This window comes from Manihot esculenta, chromosome 6 (assembly GCF_001659605.2).
Source record: "Manihot esculenta cultivar AM560-2 chromosome 6, M.esculenta_v8, whole genome shotgun sequence".
Classification (NCBI taxonomy): Eukaryota; Viridiplantae; Streptophyta; class Magnoliopsida; order Malpighiales; family Euphorbiaceae; genus Manihot; species Manihot esculenta.
Window position 1 is genome coordinate 2,293,129 of NC_035166.2, and position 20,824 is coordinate 2,313,952.

General features: G+C 33.5%; 2 protein-coding genes across 5 annotated transcripts; one reads left to right on the forward strand and one right to left on the reverse strand.

Moving 5' to 3' along the window:
• Positions 1-3,391: 3,391 nt before the first annotated feature.
• Positions 3,392-14,501, forward strand: LOC110616511 (putative disease resistance protein RGA4). 2 transcript variants are annotated; one of them, XM_021758894.2, is made up of 5 exons: positions 3,392-7,818; positions 8,597-8,806; positions 9,387-9,841; positions 10,462-10,714; positions 14,230-14,501. In XM_021758894.2, the coding sequence occupies exon 1, from the start codon at positions 3,744-3,746 to the stop codon at positions 7,791-7,793; it is 4,050 nt and encodes a 1,349-aa protein (XP_021614586.1). In that variant the 5' UTR covers positions 3,392-3,743; the 3' UTR covers positions 7,794-7,818; positions 8,597-8,806; positions 9,387-9,841; positions 10,462-10,714; positions 14,230-14,501. The 2 variants fall into 2 exon arrangements, with proteins under 2 accessions (XP_021614586.1, XP_021614585.1); XM_021758893.2 differs by lacking the exon at positions 14,230-14,501 and adding an exon at positions 10,803-11,112.
• Positions 14,028-20,441, reverse strand: LOC110616512 (RNA pseudouridine synthase 2, chloroplastic). 3 transcript variants are annotated; one of them, XR_002488199.2, is made up of 10 exons: positions 20,166-20,441; positions 19,334-19,955; positions 18,819-18,962; positions 17,665-17,889; positions 17,337-17,539; positions 16,259-16,337; positions 14,839-15,014; positions 14,634-14,736; positions 14,459-14,548; positions 14,028-14,297 (listed from the first exon to the last, which is right to left on the reverse strand). XR_002488199.2 is itself a non-coding variant. In XM_021758897.2 (10 exons), exons 3-10 carry the CDS (start codon positions 19,679-19,681, stop codon positions 14,543-14,545), a joined length of 1,284 nt encoding a protein of 427 aa, XP_021614589.1. In that variant the 5' UTR covers positions 19,682-19,728; positions 19,843-19,955; positions 20,166-20,441; the 3' UTR covers positions 14,028-14,542. The 3 variants fall into 3 exon arrangements, 2 of the variants coding, with proteins under 2 accessions (XP_021614589.1, XP_021614588.1); XM_021758897.2 differs by having other exon boundaries at positions 14,028-14,548; positions 19,334-19,728; positions 19,843-19,955; XM_021758896.2 differs by having other exon boundaries at positions 14,028-14,548; positions 20,166-20,440.
• Positions 20,442-20,824: the final 383 nt, after the last annotated feature.

A 20,824-nucleotide genomic window follows, 5' to 3' on the forward strand; every position in this document is an offset into this window, starting at 1 on the left:
ATGATGGCGTATAATCGACCTGAAGATACTTCCAAGGTACTTAAATGTAGTGTTATCCACAACAACAATCCCATTCTTCCACTTAGTTCCAACAATAGCAACATCTCCTTGTGAGGCTATAACAACTATCCTTTTTAAGCCTTCAGCAGCTTCCTATGTTGTTTTCCTCTGCTTCTAAAGCAACCATTTTTGGTTCTTTAGCTTCATGACATCTATACTTTTAATAATAACAACAATTTGCAAGCAGGTAGTTAATTAATCTTGTTAATAGTTGTAATGATAAACAAAATAAAATTAATTATGTAGCAAACTAGATTTGTAGGAAATAGTTGATATATTCTCTATTGAACAAGGGTATTTATATACGGATTACAAGCTCTTATTAAGGCAACAAATCATTCTCCTAAAAATTGTCTATCTATCAATTAGCCCTATGATTTTGCAATATATTCTAATTATGTATATATCATGTTCATACTACAACACTCTTCCTTAAACTGGAGTATATATGTTTATCATGCCCAGCTTGTTACAAAGATATTCTATTCTAGGCCCATTTAATGTCTTAGTAAATAAATCACCCAGTTATTCTCATGCCTTCATATAACTAGTGAAAATTAAATTTTCTTGAATCTTATTACAGATAAAATAGCAATCAACTTTAATATGTTTAGTCCGTTCATGGTATACTAGATTGGAGGCAATATAAATAGCAGCCTAATTATCACACTAAAGGACACAACTTCCACACTAACTTCTTTCAGCACATGATTTATCCACAGAGTCTCACAAGTGGATTGAGCTATGACCCTGTATTCTAACCCAACACTGGATCTGGATAGTCGACTCTACAGGTTTGTGCATATCCTTTAGAGACAAGACGTGTCTTAAGCCTCGTTACAGAACTATCTAGATTGACTTTGATGGCAAACACCTATTTACAGCCTACAACCTTCTTGCCTTAGAGTAAATCCACTAGTTCCCAAGTATGATAATCATCTAGAGCCTTGATGTTATCAAACATTGCATCACGCCACCCAGAATAGATCAGGGCCTCTTTAACTATTTTAGGTAAGGAAATGGAATCTAGAGAGATAATTTAAAGAGGCAGAAGGAGACTGGTAATCATAAGAAAGAAAGAAAGTAACAGAATAGGTAGACTTACATTATCGTTTATTTTTATAAAGACTAATAAGGAGGTCAAGGTCACTTAGTGGTGGATCTGATGGCAAAGAAGATTATGGTGCAGGACATGTATCAGTAAGTATTGGTCTTCTAAAGTAAACTTGAACCATTGGCAGTTTGGCAGAAGGTTGAGTACTAAAAGAAAACCCCTTCAATGGGTTATGGAGGAGAAGACAAACTAGTGGAGATCTCATTATCTGATGTGACCCTATAAATGAGCCACTCATCTTCCTCCCCCTAATCGGTAGATGGTTGTATTGTAGAATGAGATTTTCTAAAAAAAAAAACCACATCAGTTGAGACCAAATATTTGTTAAAGTCTGGAGAATAACACTGATACCCCTTTTGAAGATGAGAATATCCCCAGAAGATATACTTTAAAGTTTTAGGATCAAACTTAGTCATATGAGATTGGATATCTCGAACATAGCAAGTGCTGCAAAAAAAACATGGTTCCGATGGAAATAATGACTTATTAGGAAAGAGTACACCATATGGAGTATCACCATTATGTACCAAGGAGGGCATCTGATTAATGAAAAAGCATGCAGTAGAGACAATATCAGCCTAGAATTTCTTAGAAACTTGCATTTGAAACAACAGGGCTCGAGCAGTCTCAAGAAGATGTCCATTCTTCTTTTTAGAAATCCTATTTTGAGCAGGTGTATCTACACATGACGATTAATGAAGAATACCATATTGAGTCATATAAATCTGAAATGAGCTTGACATGTGTTCTTTAGCATTATCACTTCACAAAATATACACAGAAATATTAAATTGAGTCTTGATTTCAGCATAAAAAGCAAAAAAATGAGAAAATACTTTAGAATGATACTTCATAAAATAAATCCAAGTCATTCTAGAAAAATTATCCACAAAATTGACAAAATATCTGAACCCAGTTTTAGACCTAATAGGATAGGTTCCCAAATGTCTAAATGAATTGGTTCAAAAGCATATTTAGCTAGTTTATTGATCCTAAGACTAAGCGAGATATGATGGTGTTTTGAAAAATGATAAGATTCACATTCCAATGAAGGGACATCACGAAACTGGGGGCATATCTTTTTCAAAATTGGTAGGGAAGGATTTCCTAACCAACAATATGCTTCAAATGGAGAGATTACACTAGAACAAATAACTGACTGGAGTACCCATGCATCCAAAATGTAGAGACCATCATATATATGTCCTTTACTAATAATTTTCTCCCTCATAATATCTTGAAAAAGACAGCGATCAGGGAAGAAAGAGATACAATAGTTTAGGTCTTTGGTAAGTTTACTCAAATAGATTAAATTAAAGATAATATTAGGTAAATTTAACACAAATGATAAAGTGATGAAAGAAGTAAACTTAACAATCCCAGAACCCTCAACATTATATTGCGGCCCATCAGCTATGATTATAGGAGAAAGTGTCTTATGTGATTGGAAACTAGAGAATGTATGGGATTACCTGTCATATGTTTTGTGATACCAGAATCAATGACTCATTTGTTTGATAAGGAAATAAGGTATGTTTTATCTGTCTCAATTATAGTAGTAATTGAAGTGGACCTTTTGAGTAGGTCCTGATACTAAGTATATTCATCAATCGGGATAGTGACAATATTCTCAGAAATGGAGCTGGATGTAGCAACATTAACAATTAGTATCTTCTAATTTTGATTCTGCAACTCTTACAGTATCTTCTTGTATGGTCATATTCCTTACAGTACCAGGAAATAAGATCACTCAAATTATTGACTTCTGCAGTATTTTTATCTCGATTATTATTGTTTTATCCTCTTTTAGCAATTATAGACTTACTATCGATGGCCATTTTTAAATTTCTAACTAATAAAATACTTCAACCAACAAATAAAATTTCAAAAACAAATACAACTCAGCATCAAAAGGCAAAATGAAAGAGTTGTAACAGTACTTGAAAATTAGATTTGAATGAGATCCTATCTAGAAACGTCACAAATTCCACAAAATTGCAAGAAAGAGGCAACAAAAAACCAGACACGGCTTTCAGATGTCGTGAATAGTACCAATGAGCAATACCTAAATACAAAGCCTCAACAAAATTAAAAGTTTTGATACCATGTAACAAACTAGATTTATAGGAAATGGTTGATATATTCTATATTAAACAATGACATTTATATATAGATTATAAGGTCTTGTTTAATTTTGACATTTAAAAGTCTACTAGTCAATATATGGGAAACACTAGATTTCGACTTTGTTTAATTTTGAGAAATTATATCTTGTGGAAGGAGTTGGGTCAATGCAATAAAATTATAAAACCCTACCTTCGAGAGTTAGGTGAATAGGTGATGATATTTCAGAATCAACACATCATCATGCATTTTTTTTTCAGAAAAAAAAAAGGCTTTACTTTCACTGTGCAAAATATAGTCCACTATTGAGGATAAGTCAACTTCAATGCCAAAACACAGTATTGATAAGATTTCACTGGCTAAAATTTCTTCTGAAAGATTATTCATCAACTAGAAGTCGTAAACGCCAGCCAAAAAAAATCAATTTGTGCACAGACATAAGAGCATGTCTGTGGTTGGACAAGCAGTTCTATCCGCTTTTTTTAAAGTTCTGTTTGACAGATTGGGTTCTTCTGAATTGCTCAAATATGCACGCCAGGAAAAAGTTTATGCTGAATTCAAGAAATGGGAGAAAATACTGAGAAAAATACATGCAGTACTTGATGATGCAGAAGAGAAGCAGCTGACTAATCAGTTTGTGAAAATTTGGTTAGCTGAGCTTAGAGACCTGGCTTATGATGTGGATGACATATTGGATGAATTCACCACAGAAGCTATTCATCGTGGATTGATTGTTGAATCAGAAGTCAGCAGAAGTAAGCGACCAAAGGTTATCCAAGCTTGCAGCAACTTAATTCCAAGCAATGTTGTGTTTAGAGTCAGGATGGGATCCAAGATCAAAGGGATCACATCTAGATTACAAGAAATTTCTAGTCAAAAAAATGACTTGGAATTGAGAGAGAATTTGGAAGGAAGCTCCAAGAAAGTAAGAAAAAGACTGCCCACAACTTCTTTGGTGAATGAATCTCAAATTTTTGGAAGGGAAAGAGATAAAGAGATTATGCTTGAGTTCTTGATGATGGATTATGCATGTGATAGCAAAATCTGTGTAATTGCAATATTGGGCATGGCTGGGGTGGGTAAGACTACTCTTGCCCAACTAGTCTACAATGATAACCAAGTGAAGGATTGTTTTGATCTGAAGGTGTGGGCTTCTGTATCTGATGATTTTGATGTTTTAAGCATGACAAAAACAATTCTTGAGTCACTCACTCACAGGACCCTTGGTGCAGACTTAAATTTGCTTCAAGTTAGACTACAGGGTATCCTAACAGACAAGAAGTTTCTGCTTGTTCTAGATGATGTATGGAATGAAAACTACTATAACTGGGAAGTCCTTTGCAGTCCCTTTAGAAGTGGAGCACCAGGGAGTAAAGTAGTTGTGACAACTCGCAATGAAGGTGTTGCATCAATTATGGGTGCTGTTGCAGCTTATCGTCTAAAAGAGTTGCCATATGACAGTTGTTTCCCTTTGTTCACTCAACTTGCATTGGGAACTAATAATTTTGATGGTCATCCAAACCTTAAAGCAATTGGTGAGAGAATAGTGGAAAAATGTAAAGGCCTACCTTTGGCCGCTAAAACACTTGGTAGTCTGTTGCAAACTAAAGGGAGTCAGGATGAATGGGAGGATATATTGAACAGCAAAATATGGGACTTACCAGAAGAGCAAAGCAATATTCTTCCTGCTCTAAGGTTGAGCTACCACTATTTGCCCTCTCATTTGAAGCAGTGCTTTGCTTACTGCTCAATTTTCCCAAAGGACTATGAGTTCAGCAGGGAGCAGGTGATTCTTCTATGGATGGCAGAAGGTTTCTTGCAACAACCAAAAGGAGCAAAGCGAATGGAAAATTTGGGGGCAAAGTACTTTGATGATCTATTGGCAAGATCATTCTTTCAGCAATCAAGCAGAAATGGAGCACTATTTGTAATGCATGATCTCATCAATGATTTGGCCCAATATGTTGCTGGAGAAGTCTGCTTCAGATTGGAAGATGGGCTAGAGAGCGTGCATAAAGCTCGTCATGTGTCTTACATCCGTCAAAAATATGATGTCTTCAAAAAATTTGAGGTACTTTACAAAACTGAAAGCTTACGAACTTTCTTACCACTTCCAGTTCACATGGGACTTGGTTTTCGCAATTCTTATTTGACAAAAAAGGTAATAGATGAGTTGCTGCCAAAGCTAAGATGTTTAAGAGTCTTGTCCTTGAGTGGCTATTGCATAAATGCGCTGCCAAATGGGATTGGCAAGTTAAAACATTTACGTTACCTTGATCTATCTCACACTTTGATCAAAATTTTGCCCGAGTCTGTGAGCACTCTCTGCAATTTAGAAACACTAATCTTACATGGTTGTGGTGCTCTCTTGAATTTGCCTGCAGGCATTGTGAACCTCATTAGTCTGCGTCATCTTGACATTAGGAATACAAAACAATTGCTAGAGTTGCCCTTAAGGATTGGTAAACTGACAAATTTGAGGACACTGTCTAAATTCGCGGTGGGAAAAGAGAGTGGATCAAAGTTAACAGAGTTGAAGGACTTGTTGCGTCTTCGTGGGACACTAACTATTACTGGATTGCATAATGTCGCAAACATCTCTGAAGCTAGGGATGCAAATTTACAGTATAAGCAAGATCTTCAAGAGTTAGTCATGGAATGGAGCAGTAATATTGAACTCCAAAATGAATGTAATGACAGAAGGGAAGTGGATGTACTTGACATGCTGCAACCTCACAAAAACTTGGAAGTACTGAAAATTGAATTTTATCCAGGTACAACATTTCCGAGTTGGATTGGGCATTCTTCATTCTCCAAAATCAAGAGCTTGACTCTCAAAAGTTGTGCTAAATGCTCTTCACTGCCATCACTAGGGAAATTGCCCTTTCTTGCAGATTTGTTCATTGAAGGCATGCATAGTCTAAAAAGTGTAGGTCTTGAATTCTATGGGGAAGATTTTTCTCTCATATCTTTTCCATCCTTGAAGATATTAACTTTCAGTGATATGCTAGAATGGGAGTATTGGTCTTCTACAATTGCAGAAGCTTCTTTTGACGGTGTATTCCCCTACCTCTCTGAGCTTTGCATAAGGAATTGTCCTAAGTTGATAAGGCAATTGCCAAGCAACCTATCCTCACTTGATAAGCTTGACATTAATAAATGCCCATTATTAGAAGTTCGGTTTCCCAAACTTTTGTCTCTTAGTGTCTTGAGTTTGGAAGAATGTAATGAGGTTGCAGTAAGTAGTTTAGCTGATCTCCCATCATCTTCACTCACTACCTTGCAACTTCGGAACATTTCAAACATTAGCCAATTGCCTAAGAAATGCTCACTAGCACTTAAAGTTATGCATATTATTAATTGCAATGACCTGACAACTTTATGGCAGATTGTAGATCAATCGATGCCCATTAGAATTGAGCAATTAGAAATATGCAACTGCAGCAGCTTCAAAGAACTGCCACATGGGTTATTCAGCTCCACATCACTTGCAAGCTTGAAGATCAAGCGATGCCCAAAACTTGTGTCTTTCCCAAAGTTGCAGTCTCCATACATGCTTAGACATCTCATCATTGAAGAATGTGAATCTTTGGAATGCCTACCTGATGGAATGATGATGCATGGAAGCTATGGAAGCAACAACATTTGCCATCTTGAAAGTTTGGAAATCATTAAATGTCCATCGCTCAAATCTTTTCCTAGAGGTCAGTTACCAACCAGCCTAAAGGTACTCAAGATTTGGGATTGCATGGAGTTGGAATCACTCCCTGGAATGATATTGCAGAGCACCATGTCACTTGAGTGCCTTAGTGTGAGGAAATATACAAATTTGGACACCTTACCTGAGTGCTTTGATTGTCTCACTCATCTTACTGAATTGCACATAAGCTATTGTGTAGGTTTAGAGTTTTTCCCAGAAACTGGCCTATCTGCTTCAAACCTCAAAAGGTTTTATGTCTTTAATTGTCCAAATCTCAAATCCTTACCTGAAAACATGTATAGCCTCACGGCACTCCAACATTTAGGAATATCTAGTTGTCCACAGCTTGTGTCATTTCCTGAAGGTGGGTTACCCTCCAACCTAAAATCAATTCGGATAAATAATTGCGAGAGTCTCCCACATCTATCTGAGTGGGGATTGCACAGAATCCTCACACTCAAGGATTTAACTATTTCTAGTGGATGGCCAAATTTGGTATCTATTGCACAAGAGTGTTGGCTTCCTGCATCTCTAACATATCTTCGTATTGGAAAGCTCATTAATCTAGAGTCCTTATCCATAAGGCTTGAACACCTTACCTCACTTCAGGTGCTAGAGATTACAGAATGTCCAAAGCTCCGTTCCTTGCCAAAGGAAGGGTGGCCTCCTACTCTTTCTGTCCTAGAAATTTTGGACTCTCCTATTTTGAAAAGGCAGGTGTTGCAGAAGAAAGGAAAATATGCATCCATTATAGCCAATATACCTCGTGTGGAGATAGATGATGTGTTGCTGTAATAGACACTAAGCATGATAAGAAAAGGTATGTAACTACATAACATGATTTGTCATTTCTTGTTCCTCTCATTCTCTTTCTAGATGGATTTATACTTGCACTAATTTGATGCCATACCATAGGATTATTGGTTTTTGGGAGGAGAGGAAAAACAAGAGATGCATTTTGGGCCTTGTGGTCATATAATTTTATTGATCATACTATTATTTATACATTTAAAATATGACTAAAAAATCTAAAGAAAATCATAAACAATCTGAATGTTTAACTTAAAATTTTAACAAATCAAAACAATAATTTAAAATAGAATTATTTGATTCAACATAAAATTTTAACAAATCAAAACAATAATTTAAAAATAGAATTATTTGATTTAGCATATCTTTCAAGGATTGCAGTTTATCTGCTTCTCAATGTTTCCTTCTCTACATTCATGCTGCAATACATTGATGGTGCAGATTATGGTGCATTCTCCCATTATAAAGATCATCTATTCATCTTTAGCACACTAGCTTTCATGTTAGTTCTATGTTTTCATACAAGGTCACAACAAAGAGCGTGTAGCTTAGAATCACGTTCAAAGACCTTTTCTAAATGTTTCAATCTGTTGTTTGGTTTTCTTTAGTTGAAATGCCTATGGTTTAGAAACTATGTTATATCAGTTGAGTTTGTTGGCAAAGAGGACAATTGTTCTCTTGTAAATGAGCTATCCACCTATCCATGCTTAACTTGTTCTGCTTCAGTTACTCTTTTTAACTCACTTTCCTGGTAATGACCATGTAATTATATTTTGGTGTTGTTCCAGATGAAAAATTGCTGGAACTTTTGGAGTATTCATTGTCTGCAGAGCTCAGACGCAGCAGAAACAGTAAAGAGGGTCTGGGATTTAATGGACTTTGGTGTTGATTCCATGGTTTTGATGTCTAATTGGCGATGCTCATTATGGACATCATTGCTGGAACTTACAATGTTACTGATGCTAAATATTGTGATTCATTCTTTGGTGGATGAAGTTGTAAGTACTGAACTCTTAAGTTAACACTGTACTGAAAAAAAATTTTGAAGTGATGTTTGAAGTTTATATTTCAGCAAATGAGATTTATGCATGCAGTTGGAAAACACTGTGAATTTAATTTACATATAAGAGAGATTTTTAACCACCTGACTAGATACTATGTGAACATCCAGCTGATGGATAATATGATGAGAAGAAAATATGAAGATTTGTAACCATCTAACTATTGTACAGTTATTGTGGTTGCAGTATGGCAATGAGACGCATTACTTTTATATTTCTGTTTTTTTCTTGGGAAAGGCTACTTGAGATTTGAATGAATGTAGATCTATGCCTGGAGCTACATGTTCTGTTGTTTTAACACTGTCTTGAACAGAACTTTGGTGATATAATGTATGTTGGCAATTTCACCTAATTGAAGCCTCTTTATTTACATAATCTTATAAATTACTCAATCAAGATTGCTTATGAACAATGAAGATAAAGTTACAGACACACATGCAAACATGGTGGGAATCTCCCCTCTCTGTAATTAAATATTTACTACAATTTCTTGGATTGTTTATGGTGACTGAAGCAGAAATGGAGAGATTGAAGCATGCGTTGAAGCTTCTTTGGGAGGCTGAGAAATAGCTGCAAGTTTCAAGTGACTGCTCAACATGGTTGACAGCAACTCATTTATAGCTTGGTTCATTGCCCTCACCAGATCTTACTCAGTCAAGCAGCAGTAGTAGACAGAGCTCGAGGACAACTGAGAAGGATCCCTCAAGTGCTTCTAGAGAAGTAACTATGCCTAGATCAAGTTTGCCAGCTTCCTTGTTCAAAGCAATAAATTATTCTGCATCAAGGAAAATTTGGTTTCAATTCTAAGCTCTCTCCTAGTCATTCAATGGATTCGTTATCTTCTATTTAGATCCAGAAACTCTGATAAATTGGATCACATCTGGGAAAAGTGTATTGCAGAGTGTCACTCAGATACACTTAGGCAGCTGCTACATGCCGGTGGAGAATTTTTCTCCATATCTGAATTTGCAAGTATGCCCATAAATTTTTTATCATCCAATAATATTTTACCATTCTTTTTGTTCTTGTAAAATTGGAATTTGAATCTATGTCTGGTCAGCCTAACAGTATTTATGAGCTGCTAGCTGGTGATCCACTGGTATTGGAGTTGTGGGATGAAACTTCAAACTAAAGTGTTGGCTTCTGCCACCCACACACTCACCCAACCCAATATTATTGCATATGATAGATTTTATATGGCAAATTTAATTTTTCCATTCCTACAGAAAACTGATATAATTATGGATCTCTATCGAGATTTGTTGGCAAATAGAATACAGAATAGCAGTTCTTTTATGATTAATCTTGTTGTTCTTCTGCTATACGAAGCATAATGAGTATTGATTTCTTAAAATTTAATTTACCCAACCAAAATTGATGCATTGATTGTGGAGCTGCAAAATTTATATTGTATGTTAAATGAATGTCCTCAAATCGCATGGCATCCATTATTTGCAGTTTTAGTGCCTTCTGCTATATGATCATGTTGTCCTTCAAGTGTATATATATGTATAACTATCATGAAAACAGAATACTGACACTCGAGGATTTAACTATTTCTGGTCCATCACCAAATATGGTGTCTCTTGCAGAGTGTTGGCTTCCTGCATCTCTAACATATCTTCGTATTAGAAAGCTCATCAATCTAGAGTCCTTATCCAGAAGGCTTGAACACCTGAACTCACTTCAGGTGCAGGAGAATACAGAGTGTCCAAAGCTCCTTTCCTTGCAGTGGAACTAGAAATGTTAGATTGTCCTATTCTGAAAAAGCAGCGGTTGAAGAGGAAAGGAAGATACGCATGGATGATGTGATGCTGCAATAGATAAGAAGCATGATAAGCAAAGGTATGCAACTACACAAGATGATTCTTCATTTCTTTTTGCTCTCCTTTCTAGATGAATTTATGCTTTTACTGATTTGATGCCACGCCAGGGGAAATGGGTACTTCTCAATGTTTTTTGTCTAAGTTCATGAACGAAGCTGCACATCATTGATAGTTGGCGCAGATTATGGTGCTTCCTCCAGTATAAAGATCATCATCTTTAGCACAGGGCTTTTTACTTTTTCAAGTTAAAAAAAAAAAAAATTTCTCAAACCATGGTCTGAGAAAAAGTTTTTCCACAATTAGGATGAAAAGTGACTCTATCGCACTTTAACAAAAGCGAGATAAGAAAAAATAATAAAAAAAAATTATTTAAATATATTATCGAGCTTTTGACGCGCAGTAATGTATGAGTGTAGCAGAGTTGCACTCTTAATTAAATTTAATTTTTAATTTTATTTATTTAATTATATATTAAATTTATAAAATATAATTATAAAAATTATATTAATATTATTATAAATATTAATTATTTTAATTTATTTATAATAAAACATTATATCTTCCATATTTATCATTTTATTTTATTATTTTTATTACAATTAATTTATAAATATTTATGAATTATAAAAATTATAAAAAATTAAAATTTATTTTATTTCATATTTTTTCTCTAGTAAAAATATTTTATAAATATTGATTTTTAATATTTCTATAACCTTCGTAAATATTGATAGCCGAGAGTATAAACGGCGACCACCGATCATATATAACTCGATATTCTCAAAAAAGGAGAAGAAGTCTATATAGTACGAGAGGATATTTGATCATTCTTAGTATTAATTTTTGACTTTATCATTTGTATATATATTAACTTATTTTTATTATATTTTACTGTTTCTAAATATTTATATGTATTTTTTTATTTAATTTTTTATACTTTCTATATTGATAAATATGATTAATAAAATAAATCGTATATATCCTTAGCATTAATTAATGCATTTGTAATTTTACTAATACATTTTTTAAACTGAAAATTGAGAATTAAGATAGTAGAATCTCAGATTTCTCAAATTGATTTAGATGTACGTACCATCAGATTAAGCATGTAAATACTATATTAATACATTTATATATATTCTTGGTATTAATTAAATTATATAAATCAATAAAATAAAGTAGTAAATATGATAAACATAATATTATATTATAAATAATTTAAATTAATTAATATTAATATTAATATAATTTTTATAAGTATATTTTATAAATTTAATATATAATTAATTAAATTAATAAAATATAATAATTAATTAAATAAAAATTTATTAATTAATATTAATAATTTTTATAATTATATTTTATAAATTTAATATATAATTAAATAAATAAAATAAAAAATTAAATATTAAATTTATACTCTGAATTGATAGAGTGCGGCTCATGTATTACCGCGCTTTTGAAGCGCGGTAGTGTATTTAAATATTTTTTTTTATTTTTTATTTTTAATTATTCATTCCTACTGCGTTTTTGAAGCGTGGTAGACTCTACTGCATTTTTAAAATGCGGTAGTCACTTTTCACCCTGATCCGAGAAAAATTTTTTCTCGGACCATAGTTTGAGAAATTTTTTTTTTTTTAACTTGGAAAAGCAAAAAGCCCTTTAGCACACTAGATTTCCTGTTACTTCCATGCTTCTATATGAAGTCAAAGAAGCCTCAAGTAGTGAATGATAGCATTCAAAGATCCTCTAAACGTTTCAAAGTGTTTAGTGATTATCAAAGCAACCCAAGCTTGATCAAAGAATCTCCAGAGTGGAGCAAAAATAAATGAGTCATGAGGAGTGTTATAGGAAATAAATATGTTAATATAGAAAGTAAATATTGATAGATGGATCAGTTGCTTAATTTTAGGGATTATATAATTATAGGCTTGATTTTCCTTCCTGCTTAGATACCGTCTTTTATATATAAATAGGTCATAACCTTTATTATGAAATACAACAATAAATATTATCTTTCTACATGGTATCAGAATCAGGTTCGTAGAGATTTTTTTTTTCTCTCGTCAAGTCTTAAATATTTTGAGACTCAGAATTTCTATTCTTTTGTATTATCCATCTACGGTGATATTTATTTCTCACCGTCCATCTAAAGAGAATGCCAAAGTCGCCTTGCAGTTCCCTTGTCAGATTTGTGGTTTGTTTGCCGTTTGCGTATTAGGTGGAGGCGTTTTTTGATATTGTTCATTTGGGTTACTCATAAAAGGTAACATTTGGAGATTTAGAGTTTTGTTCATTTGGGTTACCCATAAATGGTAACATTTGGAAACTTAGAGCTCTGTTCATTTGAGTTACGCATAAAGGGTAACATTTGGAGGTTTAGGGCTCTGTTCATTTGGGTTATCCATAAAGGGTAACATTTGGAGACTTAGGACTATGTTCATTTGGATTACCCATAAAGGGTAACATTTGAAGATTTAGGTTCTGTTCATTTAGATTACCCATAAAGGTAACATTTGGAGACTTAGGACTCTGTTCATTTGGGTAAACATTTAGAGACTTATGGCTCTGTTTATTTGGGTTACCCATAAGGGTAACATTTGGAGACTTAGGGTTTTGTTACTTACTCACAAAGGTAACATTTGGAGACTTAAGGTTCTGCTCATTTAGATTAGCATAAAGGCTAACATTTGGAGACTTAAGGTTCTGTTCATCGGGCATTGTTCACGGAAATTGTTCATTGGTACTGTTCACGAGTACTGTTCACAGTTTCAAAATTCTATTCACAGTGAGGTGATTAGTCTTATTAATCATTTTGAATTTGTTAAAAAATTAATGTAGTATTTGGAATTTTTATATTCTGGCAAAGAGAATATTCCTTATTTATGATGTGTGTAAAGCGTTTTACCAAACTGAGAAAATGTGGTCTTCCATTTTAGTGCTGAATTTGAATGTCGAGTCATGGCAAAAGCCTTTTGTGAAGTTTTGTGGGTACGTCAACTATTGAAAGAAGTTGAGTTCACAAATTCAGTGTCTGCTAAGCTGTATGAGACGAATTGATTATATATGTAACAAGTTGGACATGATTAACATTTATGCTCCAACTTTAGGGGAAATGTTATAGGTTATAGGAAATAAATATAGTAATATAGAAAGTAAATATTGATAGATGGATCAGTTGCTTAATTTTAGGAATTATATAATTATAGGCTTATTTTCCTTTCTGTTTAGATACCGTCTCATGTATAAATAAGTTGTAATCTTTATTGTGAAATACAATAACAAAATATTATCTTTATATTCATCTGATTTGCTGAATTACAGGAACTCAATTGAATATGTAATAGCATTGAGCACTTGCTTTCATGGACAGAATACTTGTAAAGTAAAATGATATACAATAAATCAAATTCATTTTAATACACTTTGAAAATGATGTACTTTTTATACTTCCTTTTTCCTTTTCCTTTTTCCCTCGCTACTTTACCAACCGAAATGTATAAAATGACTATTCTCTCTCTCTCTCTCTTTCAGGTCAATGTGAATTCTCATGGTTAAAAAGAGACTGGAGTCCTCTACGGTTGCTGAAGAGAATGCCCTAACTAACCACAAAGATCAAAGATCATATTAGAATTGCCTTCAATAACCAGAAGCTTGCAACCCATCAATTGCCCACTTGCCCTGTAGTTTCAATGTTTAAATGCTATCTGCACATTGCAATCTAGCATAAAAAACTGTACCCTCATTTCAGAAAATTTCATCCCTTTATTCATTCAATGAAGGCTGGAAATCAAACAGTTGATGATTATCTTAGTTGAGTTACTCAGCAGGCAAAGGCAACCTTCTATTAAACCTGCATAAATTGCTACCCAAGTTTTAATATATATATATATATATAAATTACTACTTGTTCAGAGAACAGCGTTTTAGAGGAAAACCTTTTCCATGCCCATTTTACGAAGCTGGCTCAAGATCCCAGCAAAATCTGGAGGAGGTGGACAAGAGAAGTGTATTTCTTCCCCTGTGTGTGGATGCGTGAACCTACAAAACAAAGGGCAGAAATAACTATTAGCAATCATTCAATGGCAATTTTGGAGCAGCAACCAATAATGCAGACTAAGCTTTGACTTCTAATGGCCTAACCCAAGAGCCAAAGCATGTAGACAAGGCCTCTCTAATCCTGATAGCATTAGTGAAAGTTGATTATGACAGCTTGGGGGAATTCTGGGTCGAAGTAGTGATAAAGCCATGCTTCTGGTACCTCCGTAAACCTCATCACCTAATAGAGGAACTCCAATATACTTTGCATGTGCACGGATCTGCTTTAGAAAGAAGTTACTATTAATGTAAGCATATAAAAACTATATGAAAACAGAAACTTTTAGTCAATCATATTGCAATGATATTTGTGCAGGTTGCCACTAACAATATGGATTCTCCAGTACCACCTAATTGCTTTCAGATGTCAACATTTACATCTTGCAATAACATCTCAAAGAGGGGTTTCCCTTGCACACACATTAAGTTGCCGAGCAAGTAGGCTGTTTTCATGATATGAATCTGCACTACCAAGTCATAATGAAGCAACCTTACAACAGTCGCCCATGTAATCACATCTCGGATATGTTTCTGAATACTCGAGGAGTCTTAGCAATTAGAGATTAACAATATGGGTTGCCAAATGATGCAAGGCTCTTTTTTTTTTCCCAGGAGTAATCCTCATTTTAAACTCAGTACACAAGGGGGGTTTCCAAATGAAAAATCTTTGGTCTAGTGAGTCGCTACAATGAACAGTACTGTAGTAATTATAGACAGTGAATAAACAAATATAATCACAAAGTGAATAAAACATGTGAAAATTCTGTAACAAAAAAGTTACTATGATATTGTTTGTAGTGGTGAATTGCTATGCATAGCAGCGGTTAATTCTAAAGCATAAAAAGAGTAAAATCAATAGGACATAAATTTCAGCAACTTGAACTTTATTTGGGAAAAAAAGAGAAGAAAATGATGAGCCAAAATGTCGGGATGGAGAGTGATGGGAAAGAAAAACATTTGCTTCATTTTTTTTCTCAAGCACACATCACTTTCATATAAGCACAATTATAATAGAACTACAGAGAGACAAACTAGATGGAGCAGTAGATTGTGTAAATTTGGTCTGAATATATGGATAGTAATGTTCTTGTAAGAATATCTGAACTATTTCTAGAGGCTAATTTAGACAGAAGGACTAACTCATTAACAGAAATAAAGTAGGAGGAATTGTAGGGACAAAATAGCATTTACTCTTAACTATCCCTAAAAATGGAGTGATATCTGCAACCTACAAAGAGAAAATAAAGGTATTGAGGTCTTCATTTAATTTCCAAAAATAAGAGAAAATATGTATGGGTTTTCCAGATATTGAAGTACAATCAGTTTAGATTATTTGGACAAGTCTCCCCTTATTGTGCTTCAAAAATGTGGTTTTCTTATTTCATGATGCTTCTATTTACTGATAGAACATGTTGAATATGATAACCAACAATCATTTTGACCTACAATTCTAGATTAGAAATACCTGATGAGTACGTCCAGTTTCTAACCTCCACTCTACCAATGCTGAACCACCCCCAGCAAGTATTTCAATTACTTTATACCTGACAAAACTTTAACCAAATTAACACACAAGCAAAATAACTTGAAAAGCTTCAAAGCTAATTTTCACACCGCACGATCAGACTATGGGATAAGATATCACAAGAGGACAGCGTTATATAATGACTTTGTAACCTGTTATAGACCGGACCCTAGAATTTTTTTTTTATTTTGAAAGAAATGCCACAACATAAAAAAAAAAAAGACTAGCTGATCCTTCATCATTAATTTGTCAATAGTTCTAATTCACAGCCTCAACAAACTGTGAGATGGATTAATTAATTTGATTCCCGTTTAAATCTCAGAAAAACTTCCCCTCTAGCTCCATCTTCCTTTCTTTCTTTCTTTCAAGTTGAATAGAAGTCCTCACTATGCATATTTTGTCCTCACTAAGAAACAAAACCACTGAGAAAAACAAAATAATACACAAACAATGAGAGATATAATTATAAGAAACATGAAAAGCTGGACACATGGCATCCCTTTGTATTGTAAGGTAAAAACAATGATTCATGTTGTAGTTAAATCAATTCACCCTTTTTTGCTGCCCATTCATCAGCAAGAGCCATTCGCACCTGAGTTAAACTATCAACAAAGATTAATGTCCCTGATATCCTCTGTATGTGATATTTTTAACCCCTGATTATTTGAAGAATTCAATGACTGTATCACATTAGCATTTCTGCTGATCGAATTTGAATCCACAGCATACCCAAGCCTCTCTAAGCCTTTCAAGATGAACAAGTCATAATGTCTATACAAATTCACATTCACAATCCAACTGACAGCTATTATCATGTCCCGACCATTTTGTAATGATCTCACCCACCAAGATTAATAAAAGGGAAGAGGGAGAGGGAAAGAGATCTGATTTTACAGCTACAAGCATCAATAGGCCCTTGCAGCTGTTCTATGTATTAAAATCCATCAACAAAAATGCAATATGATTGGATCAAATCACTATCATAAGATAAAAAAAATGATGGGAGGGCAATAATCACCTACTAGCAGCATGACGAGCCTGTCCCTGCTTAATTGGTCCAGGTATAGCACTCATACGAATTCTGTTATTCACATCACGACCAATAGGAATTTCAATACGTCCCCTCAATGCAGAGGGCACACCACTAGTAAGACTAGCATATACTCTCTGGATAGAGTGTTGCTTGAATTGTTCAGACAAATGGGCATGAGCATGTTCATCCTGCTATCAGTGCATGATACACTAATTAGCTAAAGTTTTTCAGTGCTAAACAGCAAAAGCAACAATTAAAACCACAAGAAACATTTTAGTTTACTCAATTCTGGTGTTAAAAAGGGTAATGTCACCTTTGCAACTACAAGCAATCCACTAGTTCCTTTGTCCAACCTGTGAACTATCCCTGGCCGAACTGATTCTCCACATAAAGTAGAACATAACCCTTCATCATCAGAAATATCTTCTACATCTGAAAGAACTTCCTGGCTTGAAGTTGCAACTGTTGGAAGACTGCAATGATGAAGTATGCCATTTACAAGTGTGCCAGTAGGGTTCCCAGGGGCTGGATGAACAACCTGGACCACAAAGTGATGAATGCCATAGCAGGGTTAAGATTTCAATCCTAGTCTAAATCAATAGAAATTAATTTATTGGGCTATTGGACAAATAAATCCAAACATTTACGGTAATTTACATTTATATCCAATATTTTAAATCTTGGATGGTAAAACTGAATTTTTTTAATTTACCACAATTATAATCAAGAGGACTAAATTGAATTTGTATAAGTTAACGGTAAATTATAATATAGTCCCTAACTTTCTATTTGAATAATATAATAGTTCTTAAATACATATTTTTATTACAAAAATGTCATTTTTATTAATCTCATTATTCACTCCCTATTTTCACTTCTATATAATATCGTAAATACTAATAAAAACTTAAAATATGAAAAAAATAAAATTTCACAATTTAGAATATATAATATTTTGATTTATTTAGAATATTATTAGTAAAAAGTAAAGTTTTTCAAATATAAAAAATATACAAATAATTTATAATATTGAGCATAAACATTTAGTGAAATACTTTAATGTATATCATTTATATATGATGTTTTATATAATAGAAATTTATTTGTAATAAGTATTTATTTAATATAATATATTTAATATTACATAAAATAAATATAAAATATATTTAATTTCAATATATAATTTAAATTAAAGGATTATATGTTTTATTAATAATATAAAACTTTAAAGACTAAATTGTAATTTATCATTAATTTTCCAAATTCAATTTAGTCCTCTTAGCTATAATTGTAGCAAATTGAAAAGATTTGCCTTTACCGTCCAAGATTTAAAGTGTTGGATATAAATATAAATTACTGTAAATAAACGTTTGGATTTTTTTTTTTGTCCAATACTCCTAATTTATTCAAATAAATTGCTAGTAATGCATATAAGAGCACCAAGTGATTCTAGCTTCAAGTAGTTACCATGTGAGGAGGCTTATTAACAACTAGCAAGTGCTCATCTTCATAAACTATTTCCAAAGGTATGTCCTCAGGTTCAGCCCTCAAGGGTTGCAACTCTGAAATTGTGCAAGAGACCTTATCCCCACCCTTGACATTGTGAGACACCTGCTTAATCATGAGAATGAAACTCTAAAATTCTACATTCACCAGGAACTTGACAGTAATTGGGTACATAGCAAGAAACCATTAAGGCATAAGTCGCTTACCCAAAATAATTCACAGTATTAAAGAAAAATAAAAATTCAACTCTAATGCACTTTTATTAGCAAAGGAGGCAGAATCTCAAATGCAATATTAGATTAAAGAAACATAGAAGCAGTTGCAACATAAATTTGAACAGCTTCGTGCATAAGCATTCAAGAGTTAAAAATTAACAAATTGGTTGGCAGTCAACCAATCCTTGCAATAAACAAAGTAATGTAAAGCTACATGAAAATCAAGAGAGAGAAGAATAGCATTAAGAAGAGTAAATTGACCTTATTGACAACCCTGCCATTGACAGCAACCAACCCAGATTTAATGCTTGATTGGATGCGAGCTCTACTAATGCCAGAAATGCGAGAAGAGATCCAAGAATCAAGCCTCAACTTTCCACACTTGGCCTCTACAGTCTCCTCTAGCCTCATACCAGCGAAATTAATTCTTTGGCTTTGATTTTCACATGAATTCAAGCTTCCATTGGAACTGGAATGAACTGTAAAGATCCTCAAAAGTACCCTGGAAGGAAATCCTCTAGGATTTAGAGGGAAGAAGGGTAGAGAAGTTGAAGATTGGAAGGCTTTTGTGGATGGAGAGATACAAGAAAAAGCATAGAGGTTGAGCATCCTCTTCCTGCTATCTGTTACTCCTATTGCCTTTCCTAGTTCTGATTCTATACCCAGTGAAAATGACCAAAATCAATCCTAATTAACCAATAATTCAAGCTGGAGTAAGCACATCACGGAAAAAAAAAAGAAATGGATATAAGAAAAGCCCTTTCTTTTACTTCAATTATGCAAAAGATATTGCTTTCAGTGGCAGAAATGAAACAAAATTATCGTTGTGACTGAAACTCTCCATCAGCAACTTCATCTCTGTCCATGAACTAACCAACATTACCTAAAATAAGCAAAAAGAAACAAAAGCTCAGAATTCAGCTAATAGAATCCTAACATGGCATAAATAAAGTTCCACATTGAATTTAAACAACCCAAGTAACCAGATTGCCTCTTGAAACTTGAAAACTATTATATATTTTTCTCAGATATAAAAATCGTGTTGTTTCATTGAAATTAATCAATTTTTAACAAGAGTATTAATCTCAATCACCCAAGTCAGAACTGCTGCATTTAGCCGAATATTCCTATGCAATTTCTCGTCACTATTGGTCACAGACACGGCTGCAATGTCTTCTCGGTCTTCTGTGAGTCGGAGGTGGTACAAAGCTCGTACGCAGGGGCAGAGGCGAGCAGTTCGTGATTGATTCCAAATTAGGGTTCTTCCAAGTGAACTTGGATTGGAGGATTTGTTGGCTGGAATTTCTTTTCCTCACCCCTCATCTTCACGACGGATAGTAATTTTTTATTTTTTAGTTTTTTTTCTGCGTTAATTGGAAACGACAAGAATGTTTACAAACGACAGTCTGAAATAAACGTTTGAAACCATCATCGCTTTGGCTGATGTTGCAATTCAGGCAACGAAATAGATAAATCAGGCAAAATTACTTTTTTTTTCTTTGCATTATAAAAAAAAAAATTTACATTCGATCACAATTATAATAAAAATTTTAATTTTAAATGATAAAACTTTAATTTTTAAATTTATTATAATTATAATTAATTTTTAAAATTATTTATTCAATTAAATATAATAATTTAAAATTTTACTAGCTAAAACTTCCACTTTTATATTACAACTTTTTAATTTTATTACAATTATTATCAAACTTTAAAATAATTTGATCATATTTAAATTAGTGTATTTATTAA

Bases quoted from the DNA above. Each gene is read 5' to 3' on its own strand.
- LOC110616511 (XM_021758894.2), top strand. From the start codon at position 3,744: ATGTCTGTGGTTGGACAAGCAGTTCTATCCGCTTTTTTTAAAGTTCTG.
- LOC110616512 (XM_021758897.2), bottom strand. From the start codon at position 19,681: ATGCTCAACCTCTATGCTTTTTCTTGTATCTCTCCATCCACAAAAGCC. The intron at 17,540-17,664 runs GTGACATTACCC...CACTGATAGCAG, and splicing joins GATTGCTTGTAGTTGCAAAG to GATGAACATGCTCATGCCCA. The intron at 16,338-17,336 runs GTGATTATTGCC...AAGTTTTGTCAG, and splicing joins GCTCGTCATGCTGCTAGTAG to GTATAAAGTAATTGAAATAC.